This window comes from Sebastes umbrosus, chromosome 3 (genome assembly GCF_015220745.1).
Source record: "Sebastes umbrosus isolate fSebUmb1 chromosome 3, fSebUmb1.pri, whole genome shotgun sequence".
NCBI classification, from domain to species: domain Eukaryota; kingdom Metazoa; phylum Chordata; class Actinopteri; order Perciformes; family Sebastidae; genus Sebastes; species Sebastes umbrosus.
This window is the reverse complement of record NC_051271.1, coordinates 25,143,230-25,162,247: the sequence shown is the minus strand read 5'-3', so window position 1 is coordinate 25,162,247 and position 19,018 is coordinate 25,143,230. Positions and strand designations below refer to the sequence as shown.

Here is a 19,018-nt window from a genome sequence, read left to right as displayed (position 1 = left end):
TGTGTGATAGTATGTGCCATTATGTACGTGGACTGTGTATGTGTTGAAACATCTGTTTCTGTGGAACTGTTTCCCTGTCTTGTGTGGAATCTTTTATTATTGTTTAGTGTTGTAACTGCAGTTGGACGGAGTCCAGGAAATATTTCCCCACGGGGACAATAAAAGTATATCTTATCTTATCTTATGACAGACAAGGATCATACCAAATTACGGTATTCTGGAAATTATAAGGTTTAGTATAATTATATTGAATAATTTAAGTGATATATGTGCACACACACTAATCATAGGTCAAAACAGCTAAAGCTAAATTTGGCTGAGTTATAAAGAGGCAGAAGTGGTAAAATGAAGAGCCGTTTGGGAGCCGAAAGAACCGGCTCTTCTTAATGACCTGAGTCAAATGATCCAGCTCACTAAAAAGAGCCGTAATGCCCATCAGTAGTGAGAACACGGGTGGCGCTGTGGAGCGCAGCTGGCTTTAACACAAGGAGAAGAAGAAGAAGCACCACTAGGAAGCGTGGACCATAACAACGTGGGTTTATTGACATTATACCGGTGTATATACCCGCATTACTGAAGCAGTTGTAAGTATCTATTATTATATTTTACGTTAGCTTTCCTACGATGATTACTTGTTAACCTCCCTCTTGTTTCCACTTCACAGTACTATCTGTCTAGGATGAAGCACTCAGAGGTGAAGCAGCAACATCACTCCCTCTTCCTAGAAGTTTGTTCCCACAATGAGGAGCCTCGTCTCCCGTTGCACACCTCCATCTCCCTGTTCCTGCTGTCCTACTGCGAGTGCAAGTCTTTCAAAGTGTTCCTGGTCTCCACCAAACCTGCCAGCAGCTCCCATCAGTCCCTGAGGAGGATCAGGCTCCCAGAGGGTCTGGATGTGTCTGACATCCAGCTGGAGGATCTGCCCCAGCTGGTGAGGGGCTGCCGTCTGCCTGCTGTTCTGGATGAGACTGGGATGCTCTGCAGGGCAGGTCTGGCTGTGGTCCTGAGACACATCATCAACAAGACCTTGGAGGCTGACCCTTCTAGAAATGATGTGTCTGCACTGCTGGGATTCAAGAAGACCTGTCTGAAGGCTTGTGCTGAGGTCAGTCATTCAAGATTCAAGCCCTTTATTGTCATTGTGTGTAGTACAACGAAATTAGATTGTGACAATCCCATAGGGGCTAAAAAAGATAATACAATAAAAAATATAAAAATACAATATGTATATTGATGAGATGACAGTTTTGCCAGATTATTGCACAAAGTGTCAGTCAGATAATTATATAATTATTGCACAGAGTGATCAGCATGTTATTGCACATATAGTGGCAAGCAGGGACACACATGAGCAAAGTCCACAAAAAGTCCACTGACGTCTGTCATAGTGGGGGTTTCTAGCACAAAATCACCGACTTGCAAGGTTTAGTGCAGGGGTCTGCAACCTGTGGCTCTGGAGCCTCATGTGGCTCTTCAGCTCCTCTCCAGTGGCTCCCTGTGAATTTTTAAAAATGGAAATGAATAATTGTCTTTTTTTTGCTTTTTCATTTTTATTTATCATTGTTGTAGGTCTATGGTACGACGGAGTATTAGGGTCACATTGAGGAAAAAAAATAAATCTGAGATGTCGAGAATAAAGTCATAATAGGTTTACGAAAAAACAAGTCGTAATATTATAATAAAGTCAAAAGTTTACAAGAAAAAAGTCGTAATATGAGAATGAAGTCATAAGTTTAAGGGAAAAAAGTCACAGTATTATGAGAAGAAAGTCATAATATTATAAAGTAGTAATTTTACGTGTTATTTTCTTTTTTTCTCCTAAAGTTATGACTTTATTCTCATAATATTACACCTTTTTTCTCGTAATATTATGACTTTATTCTGTAAATCTCAGATGTTTTTTCCCTCAATGTGGCCCTAATACTTCATAGTACATTTGCTCTTTGGCCCTCACTGCATTAGACTTATATACTATATACTTAGACTATAAACTGTGTTACCTTCATCACAATGCTCAAATGTTTTGCAGCTCCAGACAGATTTTTTTTTTTTTTTTTTTTGCCTAAAAGGGCTCTTTTGATAGTAAAGGTTGCTGACCCCTGGTTTATGGAGAAGGACGCTTTAAAGGGTTGAAACTTTAGCAACACTTGGTAGTACTAAGAACAAGTTTATTGTGAGACCTTTGCATTTCGGCTTGTGGCATTTATTAAAGTTTTGATCCTTCAACTCAGCATCACTCACTCAGTGTATGCATGTGTACTCTGGAGCCAGCACCATGACAGCATTACTGCCTGAATCCATATTGTACACATTGTGATTTATAATAAGTCTGAGCATGTTTCACTTCCACATCTCAATTTCAATAAAACGCAATGCCTGAGATGTGATAGGATACTATCCATACATAGTGTGCATAGTGTCAAAATACCAGTAACACTTCATTTTATGGGTTCCATAATTTCCTTTAAAGGAACTGATGCACCAAACATTCACCAGAATGTTACTGAAAACGGACATAATTTGGTTTAGGGCAGCAAGTAACGATTATTTTTTATTGTTGATTAATCTGTCAATTATTTTCTCGATTAATCGATTAGTTGTTTGATCTGTAAAATGTTGGAAAATTGTTGTCCTTCACTGTTTCCCAAAGCCCAAGATGATGTCCTCAAATGTCTAGTTTTGTCCACAACTCAAAGATATTCAGTTTACTGTCATAGAGGAGTAAAGAAACCAGAAAAATATTCACATTTAAGAAGCTGGAATTACTCAAACAGATTAAATCGATTCTCAAAATAATTGGCGATTAATTTAATAGTTGAATGGATTAATCGTTGCAGCTCTTATTTGGTTGTAATCACAGGGGAAATTGACAGTGTTCAAATTACTTCCAAATAATTAATTGTGATTAATTGCTAGTCCAACCTAGTCTTTTAGTCAGTGCACTGCATGTCAGCTGAACATGCAATAAATGAAAAATTAAAACATATTTAGTTGGGTTTCAATAGAGTAGGTCTTCCAAGGAAATTCTTCTGGAAATCTATAACTGCTTATAAACTCACACATCTAACAAAACTCAAATAATTGCCTCACAACTTTGTCTCAGGGTACAGTTGAGTAGTTCTTAACCAGTAATGTCCTAGGTGAAGTTAAATACGGACCTTTAAAATAAAGCATTGTCATTGCTTGTTGTTCAGTTGATTGTTGGTTAAAGTCATCAGCGGTTCTCAATTCTGTACTAATTCCTCAGCTGATGAAATGTCAAGCCCTCAATGTTTTTTAGTTTTTTAGTCCAAATTAACTTTTATTTTGCTATAATGACCACACAATATGACCAGGGTCTATGGATTTCTTTTCAGTTACAGCATGTTGATTAGGGTTTGGTCACAGTGTCAGCAACATCATACTTAGACGGACATAAATATAACATACCACAATAATAAACAGTTAGGATGAGATAGGATAGGATAGCACTTTATTTAGTGTCTTTCAATTTTGAGCACTTTTAAAGACCTCATTTGACCTCAAACATCTTTTCATTCCTCACTCTCAGGTGAGCAAGTGGACAAGACTGTGTGAAATTGGCATCCCCTCTGCTGTTGAAGAACACCTCAGAAATCCCACCGATCAATATCAGCAGCTTCCTCTCTCCATCCTCACCCTAGAGCGAAGGCTAGCGGAGCCTGTCAAAGTGCACAATGATGACAAGATACGGAGACAGAAACTCCAAGAGCAGAGACGGAACGAAAAGAATGAGTCCCCCGAAGGCCAGGGGGACCCGGACTCTGAGTCCAAACCCGGACAGCCGCCTCAGGTCAGTGAGGGACTTGAGCTCAGGGCGGCTCTGGCCAAGCTGTCCGTGGACTCAATTCCAGCGTCGACCACCAGAGAGAGCTCTGAGATCAGGAAAGTGAAGACCACAGACCTGCCTCTGCTGGAGCACGTGTTTGCTGAAGGACTGTACTTCACTCTGACTGATGTGGTGCTGCTGCCCTGCATCTATCAGTACGCGGTAAGGGCCTTGGAGTTTGATTTATGTTTGAGTGTTGTCTGTAATGAACCCTTGTGGCTAAGGACCCTTCTCATATTACTGCCTTAAGTTATAGCATAATGAGTGCATGTCAAATGCTCATTTCATGTTAGTATGAATGGCTATATTTCCTGTTTAAATCCTTATACTTTAAATGCATCGACACACTGCGAACTTTGCGACACTTATTGTAAGCAAAAAACCCCATTATTGTGCCCTGAGAAATCAAGTGTAGCCATTCAAGGCTTTGTCTCAACATAAAGAGTAGCACACATAACTTAAGTCTGATGTCACCTCATATACAGATGGTGCCATTCAGGCTACAGACCCCCCCTTACGTGTATTTACTGTCTTTTTAATGTCTATATTATGATGACGGGTCAAATTATGCATAACTTATGGTTTTGACACTCCGGTCAGGGTGAGCAGGCAGTACACCGAGCTCCTTTCAGATCCACCCAGGCAGAAACTTGAGTTAAGAAGACTCGCTGCATCAGACTACTTGGCACAGGTTGTGCTCTCAAAGGTGGTCTAGAGCCACCTGGCAAAGAGTGATAACAGTGTATGGGAGGGTTTCTATTCAAATGCAGCAGGTTGGAATGCATTTCAATGACTTTCCTTTGGGAACGGTTTTCTCTCTGCAACAGATCAAGTATTGGTGGGTTGTTATGTTGACCTTAAAACTCTTCTTAACTTTAAAAAAAAAAAAAAAAAATCTGCAAGACTTCAAAAGCTCCTTTTCTGAATATTCATTACATGGAACGATTGCATATTTTACAAGTAAAGTCGGTAGCAGCAATTAAAGTATCTTCAGCGGAGCGTCTATTTAGTTCAGTGGTATATTGTTATTGATCAGGAATGCTGCACTGTCGGGGCAGTGAAGTGGGTCTCAACCTCCATTTCACCCCGTCAGCCGCTTCCAACCATTCCTCGACTGTGGGAATGAACTCGAGTTCTCACAATGAGGCTTTTAGTAGTCAGCTGTGCTCCAGTGGTTTCCAGTTTCACACTCAGCCTAGCGTGTCTCCTCTTAACGGCCATCACTGTCCGCGGAACATGCGGCCGCCACGACGGATCCTTTCCACTCCACCCACTCGTCGCACTGCAGAGTGCCCCTTCTTCTCCCTCTGTGCTTGTGTCCCTCTCTCCCTTTCTTTCTTCCTGTCTTCCACACATAGTCACACACGGTGACACCGCGCCTCTGATCATGTCTCTGTTTGTGTCTTTACCCTCCCCACCTGCCAACGCTGTTTTGATGTTTTTCCCTGCCGGGCCCCCTCGTGTCTATCCGTCCGCCAGTGTGATGAGTGAATTCTGGTGGAACCTGACATCTCGCTCCACTGGAGATGACATGTCAGATGAGCCACTTAATCAATATCTCCTTGTTTGTTTGTTTTTTTCTTTCTTTTCTCTTTTATTGTCTTTGATAGTGTTCCCTCCAAGCCCACGCTGCGAGCACTCTACATCAGCTCCCCCACCTGCTGCGTTGGTACGGCCGCGTTCAGGAAGTACCTGGGGTCCTTCGGGCAGCCGAGGCCTGTGGGATGGCTCTTTCCATCCCCCAACTTCCCACGTCCGGCCTCCCAGGGCCTTCAGCAGAAAACAACCCAGCTAGCCTATTGGAGCAAGAAGAAGGCCAGGAGATGACCACGCAGCTTCCGTTTGTCGGTGGCCCCAGGCCCACAATGACTAAACTTCAAGTAAATTATTATATTTCCTTACTTATTTCTCATCATGTTTTACCTCTCTGTGGTCTACTCTGCAAACATGCTCTCACACTATTTGAGCAGCTGTCTCCCCTTCGCACTACAGATAGACAGAGAGTTTGAAAGCTCCAACTGGTTGTTAACTATTATCCCTGTAATTTCATGCACCCATTTTCTGCTGATGGTGCCTTCAAGAGTGTAGCTCTGAGTTAATGTTTTGGCTTCTGGCAGACTTTCTTAATTGCTGAATTTTTCGTCTTTCTGCCAGTGGTTTAACGTTAAGTGCATTCAGTCACAGAATTAACATTTTAAGTGGGGCTGCTTGTCTGTATACATGCTTTTCTTCTCACAGAGGTTGTTTGTATGACACACATTTTTATCAGTCAAGACAAGCTCACAAAAAAAAAGTGACCTGCCTTAAAAGAATAATAGAATCTGTTTTATTTTGAACAGTTTTGTACCGCCCTCGGTGCATTATAAAATGCACAATTCAGTATTATCAGCGGATCCTGTTGTCACTTGCAATAGTGCAGACAGTGCACATTCAGCTTATCCTCATTTCAGGTGCAATAAAAACAATGAATCCAGTCCAAAACAAAGTTTTATAGCCAGACTAAGTAGTTTATAGTAATGGCTGAAGATCTTAGTGTAAAGAGAAAAGAAGGCACACAATAGTAGCGTAATGTGTCCATGCTCTTAAAATGCAGTTCCCTCAGGAAGCATCGCCAAGACACACACACACACACACAGGCACACAAATTTATAGCTTTCTTAGCGCTATAGCACACCAAATATTGCCCCTGCAACATTTCTCTCTACTTGCTTCTCCAGAAGGAGATAAGCAGGCCCAGCTGTTTTAATAGGAGACTGTCTCCTCAGCCCTGACTAACCTCTCACTACTAAGCTTTGCGACTGTTCTCTTGGCCTTGTTGCTCTGCTCTCTCAGCAGAGATATGTGTGTGATTTCCTGCTGGCTAAGTGTCTATTACAATGTGTTTTTTTTTTTTGAAGTGACGGGAAGAGAGAGAGCAGTATTTGGAGAGTTTGGATGAGGCTGAGTGAGCTGGGTGGCCAGGATGGGATGTGCCTCTTAAACATGCCATGCTGCCGGATTAAATGTATTTAGGCACAGATGTGCACAAATGACAGTTTTCATGGCAGGTTGAAATCAGACATTAAAACTGAGAGGAATGTGTGTACGCACACACACCGACACACACCGACACACACACACACACACACACACACAATGGCCACCATTCTTTCTTTGCCTAGAGGGATTATAAGGATGGCTGCGTGTCGCCACCAACATGTCTGCACTGCAGCTGTTGTGTTGCTTGGCCAAGGTGCCTGTGTGTGTGTGTGTGTCTGTGTGTGTCTGCGTGTGTCTGTGTGTGTCTGTGTGTGTGTGTGTGTGTGTGTGCGCGCATAAGTCCTCATATATGACTGTGTGCGTCTCAAGGCAAGCACATGGAGACAGAGAGGTCTGTCGTCTGACGCGGTGACACGCGATCCTTCACTGCTGCTAACCAGAGGCACCAGGCTCATCCTGGCTACTCTACCCACAATATAAATGACTCATAAACTCTCCCTCTTTCTCACTTCAGTGAACACACACCGATGCATGCCAGTCAAACTGCCTGTGTGCAATGAGCTGTAGAGGCGCAACCTGTGATCCAAATGTAAGCAAAAGTGTAGCCCCGCTACTAAACATTCAAGACCCGAGACTAAAACCTGGCTGCTGTCACTGACAAATTGATTGACGGGTCTTTAAATATAGTTTCTAGCATTAGATAACAACTCAATCTATGAAATTTCAGGGAAATCTTGGATTTTCTGTTGGCAAGTCAAGTCAGTTTTATTTACAGTATATAGCCCAATATCACAAATCACAAATTTGCCTCAGCGGGGCTTTACAATCTGTACAACATATGACACCCTGGGCCTCATGCAGGAAGCGATATGAACAAATTTCCTCTTATTTTTGTTCCTATCCACAATTTGTTCTTATTTTGTTAGTACCCATTGGTACCCTGGGATTCAACAATGTCTTATTTTTCCTCTTCTTTTAGGTAAGTGTTCGAGAGCACTCTTACCAAGATAGGAAAAAAAACTCTTGTTTTCACAGTCTACGAATTGTTCGTCCAACGCAAAGAAACATACAATTTAAAATTGAGGAACATAAAAAAATGCATGAATATTATATAATCAAATTTAGATTCTTATATATTTTAGAGTAATTATAATGATTGATTATTACATTTGTGGGCTAATGAAATACCATTGGTCCATTGATCCCAATTAAGACTAAACTCTTGGGTGATATTGCGTGCGTTCTTTTAAATTGCTTACATACTGCTCTTAGATGCTTTTTGATATTCCTGTAACACCAGTAACACCAGTTATTTAACAGTACCTCAGTTTCACTACTGCTGAAGTTCTTCTTCTTCTTACAGCCTTCCTTTGGTGGCATCTCTCCAATTCTTGGCCATGTGTCAGTATTGACACACGGCACAAAAGCTGCCCTTATATTATAGTGTTTAGGTGGTGTTACCTATGCTGATAGTAAACAATGGGCTACACAATGGGCTACACGCTCCAGTTTATGATCAAGTGGTATTCATCATTTAGCACACTTGGATAAGAGCAGATTTGGATGGTTAAGAACGTTTGGTGCATTTGCAGTTGACTTCTCTTATTTTTTCTCTTAACAGAAAATGAAGAGAAAATACAAAAGAAATTTAAGAGAATGTAGCTGCATGACGCCCCCTTCGTCCTTTTCGACCCTCGCTTTGGATAAGGAAAAACTCCCCCCAAAAAAAACTCACTACCTCCTCTCTACCATGTAACCTGGAAAGAGGACAGGCTACACAAACTGAAGCACATCATTCACACAGATAGGAGAGAGAAACAAACACACAGAGGGAGAGAGAGAGAGACGAGGCAGAATGGAGCTCACAGGAAAGCCGGCGTCCCAGAAACTGGGATTACTGAAAGTCTGTCCCTGTCCCTGTGGAAACTTATGGGCTGAAACTAACCAGCTGTGTGGCAGGTTACTGGCTCCTTTTAATCCTCGGTTGGGCAGAAGGGATCGGCCATTGCTTGTCAATTATGACTCCTCTCTCCCAGCTTGAATGTAGTGTCCACCTTAATGCACCTTCAGGATATGACTGGCGCATTGTGAAAATGTGGCCTAAGCAACACAGATGTCAATGCGTAATCTTTTTAAACGCAGTGTTGCTGCTCGTCCTTTTGTGCAGATCTTTATTTCAGCTTTTGTCTTGCCAGAATGTGCCCGAGGTTGCCATTATGGAAAGCATCCAGTGTATCTTTTTCATTTGCACAGTCAACTTTTAAATATGTTAATACATTCTAATGGCTTACCTACATTCAGTACTATTTATTAGATTAGATTATTTTAAACATGTAACAAATAATAAAACAACAAAACAGGAAAAAGGAATAAAATGAAGAGCAAACATATACAGCAAATTCTGAATAAACTGAGTAAATAAATAAATATGACATGTTCGAAAAGGAGTAGGCGAAGTAAGAAGAAGAAGTGAACACTTATAAGGTCCTACACTTTTCCAGAACTTAAATGACCTAAATGATGAACCTAATGTTTTTGCACATAAATAAGCATCTTAATATATAAAACAAATAGAAACAAACAAAAAACAAAACAAAACAACATCTACAACGAGCGTCACAGTCCCGAGAGAGACAGGGCCTCTGTACCTCTCAAAAACAATTTTTTAAAATAGAATTAAACGTACAGTTAACTTAACAATCATTTTGGACCATTGCTGTAGACACATTGTGTTTTGGATTAGTTTAAATCAGAATCACTTGTTTAGATTCATTCGTAAAAGTAGTAGTGTCATCAAAAATGAAATATTTTCAGTAAATAGTGTTTACTGTAGAGCTGGTTGTATTGCGTTGCATTACATAATTTAAGTATTCATATTTTTGTTGGGTCTCAATGTATATCTTCAAGTTGTTTATTTATTTAACTGTATATACTTTGCTGTGACTATAGGCCCGGGCAATATGCTATGATATGAGCTATACTGACAAAAACTGTACAACACCATTGCACCTCTATAATACTGTCTTTGTGTAATATAGATGTTTTTTTTCAGTCAGTTATCACAAAATGATGCATTGTCATAATCAATTGTTGTGGTAACCATGGCTGTCAATCGATTTAAATATTTAATCACATAATTGCATGATTGTCCATGATTAATCGTGATTAATGGCAAATTAATCACACATTTCTTATCTGTTCAAATTGTACCTTAATGGGTGATTTGTCAAGTATTTAATACTCTTATCAACATGTGAGTGGGCAAATATGCTGCTCTATGCAAACGTATGAATATATTTATCATTGGAAATCATTTAACAACACAAAACAATGACAAATATTGTCCAGAAACCCTCACAGGTACTGCATTTAACATAAAACAATATGCTCAAATCATAACATGGTAAACTCACCCCAACAGGCAACAACAGCTGTCAGTGTGTCAGTGTGCTGACTTGACTATGAACTGCATGTGATTATCATAAAGTGGGCATGTCTGTGAAGGGGAGACTCGTGGGTACCCAGAGAACCCATTTTCATTCACATATCTTGAGGTCAGAGGTCAAGGAACCCCTTTGAAAATGGCCATGACAGTTTTCCTCACCAAAATTTAGCGCAAGTTTGGAGGGTTATGTTAATTAATTGATGCGTTAAAGAAATTAGTGGCGTTAAAACGAATTTGCGTGAACGCGTTATCGCGTTAACTTTGACAGCCTTAGTGATAACCAAATACACAATATTTGAAGAAACATTTTTACTAAAAGAAAAAACATGAATAAGGCATCACTTTTGTGTAATTTCAAAGTAAAGTAAAGTAAAGTAAAGTAAAGTAAAGCTATCGTCAGATACCATTATATCTTGGAAATTATGAAATATGTGAACGACATTTTGCCTGCACCACACACCCCTTTTACGTCTTAATCATGAGGTGATTTCATATTTATTGGTGGCCATGTAGGACCTATTATCAGATTTAATCACTATAGGAAGGCCACTGATGTGAAGGCAAACGTTCAGCTGTTAGAAAATATTTTTCCCAAAAGACATTTTTGCATTAATTTGTTTGCAACAATAAAGACTCTCTACCCATTTCCTGCCTTCATAGACTGTGCTCCTGCTTATTGTTGTAACCCTCTTATCATCAAAGAGAGAAGAATAACCAAAGTGCTTTACTTGTATTCACTTTCTTACCTTGTCCGCCTCAATTTTAAGTGTTTCTCCAGTACTTCTCTGAAGTGTATTATTGGATGTGCAGGGGTATGTGCTGTAGTGGTGGTGTTGTCTCTTGAGACAGTAATAAGTGCTCTAGCACAGCGGTGGCCTTTCCTCAGGTATAGCTTCAGATCAGCGTGAGCGAGGTAACAAAGGGGTTGTTCAAGAATAGTACTTTTTGAATCGCTTCATTACAACCATTTGGACCACAGAACCTCAAGGCTGTGGAGGGGTTTCTATGGTAACGGGTGTATTTATGTGTGTGTGTGTTCCTCCCGTAGGAAAATGGCATCGAGGCAGTCTTCGCTCCTCATCCTTGCCCTGCCTGGGCTCTCCCATGGGACAGCTTACCAGGGGCTATCAACCCCATTGAAGGTAATGTCAAATCTCTGCCTTGTGGCTCTTTCCTTTCTCCAGTTTCCTTTAGCCCTTCTGTCCTCGCACACTCTTCTGTGCTCTTTTGGCCTGTTTCTTCTTCTTTTGTTTTTCTTGTTCTTGTTCCTAACCCTAACCCTCCTCCTCTCATCATTTTCACCTCCTCTATCTCTTAATCTGTGTGCCTCTGCATAACACCTACTCCCTCTTTCTTTCGGCTTATTACTTGGTGAAAGCTTAAACAAACACTACTGATACTTTGTATGAAGTAAGAGCGAGGAATGTGCATAAATATTTGCATAAAACCTTCCCGTGCTACTGTAGCCTGGTGATTTTCAGTGGCACCTTGCCGCCCCCTCTCAAAAGAAGAAATATTAGACACATTGCAGAGCTTTCTGTTGAGCCTCAGCTGGATGTTTCTCCCCATGAGGGCCCCTAATGAATTTTAAAGTGCTAATCTCGATGTGTTATCCTCCTCGTGTTGTGGAACGAAAGTGTGGAATAGGTCTGTGACTGAAACAGACTCGGCACAGCAGAAGCCCGCAAAAAAACATGCACACACTGAAGGCAAAAACAACTAATGTGCAGCGTGGAACTTGTGCTTATGCTTTAGTGGTTACTGATTACAGTGAGAGCGGTATCTAATAGGCAATGGAAGGCTTGTTGATTGCTGCCCCAGGTGGCACTGGTGAAGCAGAAAGAAGAAATCTCCATGTTTCTTTCTCTCCATTTCTCTTGCCTGCTTTGTTTTTCTTCTTATTAGTAAGATGTCTGTCGGCAGTGATGCTAAATGGTGTGAATGCACGCGTTGGAGCGGTGGTAATCTATCAGTGTTATTGTTTATAAGGAAATGGAGAGGGTTCATAAAGACACACATATATACATAATATGAATATTTAGACTTTTCGTTTTCTCTTCATCACTGCGTTATGCATTCATTTCTTGCTTCCCGTCCTTTTCAGTTATGTGGAAAATTGTGACAAGCAGAAGTTCACTCTCATCGCTTATTCCTCCACTTATCAGAGAACACAGGAAATTGAAACTGCAGAGGTATTTCATTATCAAGATATACATGTATATGGCACCGCAAGTTCAGCTTCCTCCCTCTCTCGGCTCTTGTGTTAGTGCAGGCCTACTTTGCACTTCGTTACCTCCTGTAGTGTCCTGTGAATGAGCTTCAGTATAACTTTGACTCTAAACAAGAAGAATTGTATCATAAGCTTATCTTTATTTCTATAGTACTTTTTAGACCGACTGCTTCACAAAACAATTACAGAGAATGGTTAAACGGAGGTAATCAACTAAATGAGTTCTGAATACAGATGTCATAAGTGTTTTGTTTTGTTTCATTGCTCACTGAAATCACCAGTTTGCAGTCCATGTCTTACTTATTTTGCTTTAATTAATTGAACTGCAATGATTATTTGAATCAGAAATTAATTGGCAACTATTTTGATAGTCGATTAATCGTTTTTGTCATTTTTCAAGCAAAAGTGCAGAACATTCACGGATTCCAGCTTCTCAGATGTGAGGATTTGATGCTTTTCTTTGTCATATATATTTTGGTCGAATAAAACATGCTTTCTAAATAGATCACCTTTGACTTTGGGAAATTTTAAGAGGCATTTTTCTGACATTTTATCTGCAATTTTAGCGACTATTAATCATTATTATAATAATTGGCAGATAAATCTATATGAAAGCAGCACTAATAATGAATATCACCACGTCGGTATGTATATTTTGATTGACTCAACAAACAACATTCACCAGAAATCATTTTTTTGTGAAATCAAGTGTTTGGTGGTGTGAATATTCCACACACATCAATCCGGTATGACTTTAATTCAAAAGCTTTAATTGGTTTAATTACTTTATTAATTGGGGATACATATACAGCAAATTCAGCAATATTAGAACAGTGACACTCTTTAAAAGCTCATTTGTTACCTTGTCTGTACATTTGGGATCATTGCCCTTCTGCATTGTTCTAAAATGAACCACCGGATTCGACTGTTCAATAGGCGTCATACGACGCTATAAGCACTGTGGGTCAGCAGGGGGCCTACTATATTGTAAAAGTGAAACTTAAAAGCTACATTTTCTAACATGTAGTAAAACTGAGTGAAACGTTAGTAGTTAAACAAAAGTAGTAGTAGTAGTAGTATTAGTAGTAGTATTAGTAGTAGTAGTAGTAGTAACCTGACAGTCCCTGTGTCATTTCAAGTACAAAGTGCTTGATTAGAGTCAACACAATAAAAAACATCATTATTATTTTCTGACTGCACCGCGCTAGCTGTAATTTTGACAGCCATTTGTAGCCTATTCATTTATTTCCACTGTACAACTTAATCATCTGTTTCCCAAAAAACCCCACTGCCATCTAGACAGAAGTGCTCTTGACGATGTGGGCAGCGTATCTATTCTGAGAATGAGAGAGAGACTACATTTTAGCCGCCCCACTTTTGTCGGCACTCTGCATGATAAACGGCACTGTTGATACGTCCTCCTGCAGTATTAGTTGTAGGTAGGTAACCCCTGTGTTTCACGGCTGTGTAATTAAAGAGGAGCAGAGACAAGAGGCAGACAATTTGTACTGAACCCCAGCGCGTGGGCTTTCCCATCTATCTACCTCCACTATACACAAATGGCTGCACACATGCCCACACGTACTACAGGGACAATTTCCCTTACATATGCATACATATTTCCATACATGCAAAACTAATATAACACACGCTAGTCTTTGAAAGCTGCTTTATTTCTTGGCTTTTTTTCATGTAAGTGCATATATAGTATTTGGATAGTTTGTTTTGGCTTCGTACTCCAAAGCATTGGCTGTAAAGTGAAACAGTGTTAAGAAGGTTAAAGTGCTGACTTTCAGCTTTAATTTGAGTGTTTACATCCACATTCAATGAACACATTTAAGCCTTTTTTATTTAGACCCCTGAAGGGTGAAAGAGACTACAATTTGCATAGCCAGTATGGATGTGAAGACCTCCACACGCCCTTACAGCTGCACTTTATTCTTGTGGTAGTTTGAAATCCATTATTCTGATATAGACCCAAAACTATAAAAACTCTTATCACTGTCTTAAAACTTCGCTGTATGTTTCTTTCAGACGTGTAATTCATATCTACTTCTACAAAACAGATGTAAGATAATCACACATTCATTACTATACTATATACTATAATAAACACTTATTTTATACATTGATCCAGTGTGTTGACCCAACTAATTGACATTTTAATGGTAACAAGTCCTACACACTGACGCTCAGGTATGCACAATGTGTAGAGAAACAAAGGGACCTCTGTGCATGAGGGCTGTTTACATTTTTGCCCCCCTGCCTGCAGACACGTAAACAGCCGTGTGAATACAGGGGCCATTGTATAGAGCAGCCAACGTCTTGTCTGCAGCGCTTCACTTAATAGAGGGAGGAGGGGAGGCAGCGAATAAAGCGGGTTAGGATGATGGAGTGTGTGACAGTGAGATTGAGATAGGGTGGTGAGACAGCCTGAAGAGAGACAAGGGTTATCAGGAGAAAACAAGGCAGGGGAAGAGGGGTGAGCGAGACAATCGAGCATAAAAAGGGGAGGGCTGGCGTGGAAACTACATAGTTGTCATGCTTTGAGACCTGCTGCTGTTCGGTCCTCCGGGGTTGTTTTGGTACAAGAAGATGAGATGAGCTCCCGTGTCTTTTTCTTAGATTACAAGAGTATGACAGAAGCTGAACCGCTGGAGTGAAAACGGGCTCCATTTGTCTCTTGTCTCCCTGCTTCGACTACAGCAGAGATGTGATTGAGATTGCAACTCCACACTGGACTAGTGTGTTTTTTCCCATTTTCTTGTGTTGTGGTTTGGTAGAAGTAGAAGAAAAAGTTGAACAATGGACAGTACCTTGTGATTCTTTGTATATATGTTATCACAATTGTTATCCCAGTCATGATGCAACATCCTGTCTCTCTCTCTCGACTGCACACTCGCTAACGTTACGCATACAACTTACGCACTGAGTTATTCCTTAAAGGAGTTTGCTACGTGTAGGCAAGCCCCCAGGATGAGCACCGAGCTTTGAAGCCAATTTTTGTAGTGGCCAAATGGTGGAATTACAACTTCCGGGGTTTGTCACGTGACACCATTGGACAGACTTTTTCCCATAGACTTAAATTGGGAAAGAGACGCGTGTAAATCAACTTCCCAGCAGCTTTCTCCAGCGCATGTAGGAAATGATTTTCTACCGGCCAGCGTGGCGGGTGCACATAATTTACTCGCCAAAGACTAAATTTACTCACATTTGGCAGCTGGCGGACAGAGCTGTTTCCAGCTGCTTCATATTTACCGTGCAGACATGAGAGGAGTATCGATCTTGTCATCTAACTCTTGGCAAAAAAGCAAATAATTTCTCAAAATGTTGAACTATTCCTTGAACATCCTCCATATTCAGTTAAATTTTCAATTTCCATCCATAAAGTCTCTCAAAAAGGAACATTTAGAAATCTGTTTCTCTGGTTTTGTATGCTATACATTGTATGTTAAATGGTCTTCTTAAACCTGCAGTATCTGACTTTTTTAGCCACTTGTGGACAGCGAAAACAAGCTGTAAACACGACGCTGACATATTCTCACCTTGTTGAAAGATGCTAAAACTCAGTAGTGCTGATGGTAGCGCTTGTACGGGTTGATTGGTGCAGTAATTGGCTATTCAGCAATATAATGGCCAAGCAGTGTTAAGTGATTTCACAGCATCCTGAGGCGGAATTAAAAGGTGTTTTTTGAAACTATGTTGCTTCAGCTGAGCTGAAACTTTCTACTCCTTCCCAGACTTCCTCCTGCGTCATCATCTTCTTTGTAATTCAGATCCCAATAGAAATGTTGGCCACACCAGAAGTCTTGGCCCACACTTCTCAGTGCTTTGCTTGTTTTCTGCACTGTGCACAAGTCTAATGAGCAGTTAAACATCTGTCATGTTTAGTTTCCAGTTACCCCTCAGATGCTTACCATATTGCTGTGGGAATAGGAAGATTTGTCTGTAAGATGCATCAAGATGGAATATCAATCCAACAACAACTTTCAGATATTTTATTATGTAGGCGGATATGTTCTTTTCTTTCTCTGACTTTGATTTGAAGATGTTAAATGTGCTCTGATGCAGCGATGCTGTGTTGATTTCATCCATTTCATCCACTGCCACTGTAATGGCTGTGATTTCCCTTCAGGCATATCATCTCACTGTTATTTAACTTAGATGAAGATAATTAGCTGGTTTTGACTCAAGTCCAGATTTATGAATTTCCTTTAACATTTCCTTAATTTTCCTAGACTACATATTGAGCAGGTGCCCTAAGGAAACAGCACAGTTTCTCTCAGCTGCACTTCACTCTAGTGCATTATCGTTAACTTTAATAAGGAACCTTGCAAAGATTTAATTTTGCCACTTATTGAGGATTGTTTCTTTAAGAGGATCTGTAAGCGCATCGTGACATTTCATTACTGTCAGACGTCACAGTTTGCATAGTGTTTTATCTGATTATAATCAGTGAAAGGTATTTGTAAAAATACGAATAAGAAATAAGAATATGGAATTGTGATAAAATTGATAGAATTTCGATTAATTGGGCAGCCATATCTGAAACGCTTTGTTTGAGCTACAGTCGGCCCAGTCTGCTCTGATTGTTCAGCTGGCGCACTCTGTTGTGATTGGTCAACTGAACCAAACTCTTTGGACTCTACTCCAGCTCCACTCTAACTAGCTTTGTTTGAGGGCGTGCCAAACTAGCCGCTAGGCAGGTATTATGCAAATGTGTTACTTGGTGACATCATCAAGTTACGGAAGAAAAGGCGGGACTTCCTGCAAGGCGTTTCATGCAGTTCAGGAGCAGTGTTTCTGTAGGGGAGAGTAACTCCCTTTGGCCTGGACTTTGGGCTTTGTAACTTTGCAGACCTTTTACATGCACAAAAAAGTATATAACACACTAAAGGAAAGAGAAAAGGCACAAAAGTACAATAGGTCCTCTTTAAATGTATTTTTCTAAATTCAAGCAGGAGTTCCACTGAAACTTAACTGAATTTCACATCATATGACAGTCTGTTGGCCATAGTCCACGAATTGCAAACCACTGGCCTAGTCAGATTTAAAGCAGCTCTAATCAATATTTTTGTATTAACAATGGATCAAATGATAATGTGATCAGCACTTCCCTTCAGCTCTGTAGAGCTCTTAAGCTGATGAACATAGTGTAGTGCAACATTTAGCAGCTTAAGAGCCAGATATTTCCCTCAGGAGTTGGTGGAGACTAAATCAGGTCTAAAAGGAGAGCAAATATTTGAATTATTTGGCAGAAACACAACATAAAATGAAATATATATATAATGTTGTTCTGTGTCTGCTGGGCAACTGTTTGCTAACATGTTCAACCACCTGTCTGTATTTTAGCCCTCACCTTTGGTCATGAACTTTCAGTAGTGAATGAAGGATTAGATTTGATTGTATCTGAATCCAAGGTTAACTTTTCTTAAGATACAATAGACTATAGTCATCAATTAAAATGAATCCATACTCTCACTCTTACTGGCATGGATGCAACAGCAAATATGTTTTTTATTGACTTGACATCTAAGTAAATCAACCACACATATAAGTCATTATTCATCCAATTCCAGGAGAAACTAGAAATGTGGTTGATTGAAATGCTTTGATTTGACTCAGTCTGAGCACAAACACATTTCCCTGTCCTACCCGTGGAGCTTTTGCACAACACTTCAGTCATCCAACAGAATTGGATTCTGTGTACAAGGCTGTTTTTTTGCTGTCCAGCTGACAGGCTGAATGAAGCTCTGCTGAGAAAAACACAGCAGGCTTAGTCACAGATCAGTTTGACTGCTGGCCTGCATATTACCACATCAGCTTAGTCGAGAGATTAGGTTGACTGAGTCTCTCTCCCTTTTCCCCCTCTGTGTTCTTTTGTAAATGCGATAGTGTTTTTTGGGGTTGTGAGTTCAAAACAAGTGACATGGGCAAAGTCGAGGCAAGATAATTTAAAAAAAAAAAAAGTGTCTGCCTGTCGGATTCTTGTCAAAAGGTGCTTGCCATCCTTAGGCTTCTGTCAGACAAATGTCAAGGGTAATCTAGATGGAAGATAGTGTGTGGGTTTTTGCCTCAGACACTTTCCATGTACACACAAATTCTACTTAGACCAGTCCTAGTTGATGTAAGCCTGAGTTCATGAGAGACAGATTTCCTAACTCTAAGTAACTTACTGATCTTGTCAACTTTCAAAAATTCAACTCTCCCTCTCCAAATGCTTGTAATGAATAAAATATTTTGCGTCAGTGTCTTATAGAATGTTTGATCCAGGAATCTGAGAGTTGCAAAGAAAGATTAGTAGGAATTGCTACAGCAAATGTGCCAGACAAACCTTGAACCCTTTTTAAACATTTTCTTGAGACAGGAGAGCGGATATCTACATTTCTCTCATAAAAGACTCTACAGCCATGCTAGCGGCTCTGTGAGGATGTACTTAGACACAGTCTGCATGCTAACATGCGCAGAATGACAATGCTAACATGCTGATGTTTAGCAGTATAATGTTTACTATATT

General features: G+C 40.2%; 1 protein-coding gene across 1 annotated transcript in view; it reads left to right on the top strand.

Annotated features, from left to right (window-relative positions):
• The first annotated feature begins 433 nt into the window (after positions 1-433).
• gstcd (glutathione S-transferase, C-terminal domain containing) overlaps positions 434-19,018 on the top strand; it is a 59,718-nt gene continuing 41,133 nt past the window's right edge. The window contains exons 1-5 of the mRNA XM_037765346.1: positions 434-584; positions 665-1,105; positions 3,551-4,009; positions 5,458-5,727; positions 11,320-11,413. Of these exons, the coding sequence (XP_037621274.1) occupies positions 680-1,105; positions 3,551-4,009; positions 5,458-5,727; positions 11,320-11,413 (1,249 nt within the window). The 5' untranslated portion in view covers positions 434-584; positions 665-679. The remainder of the gene's footprint in view (positions 585-664; positions 1,106-3,550; positions 4,010-5,457; positions 5,728-11,319; positions 11,414-19,018) is intronic.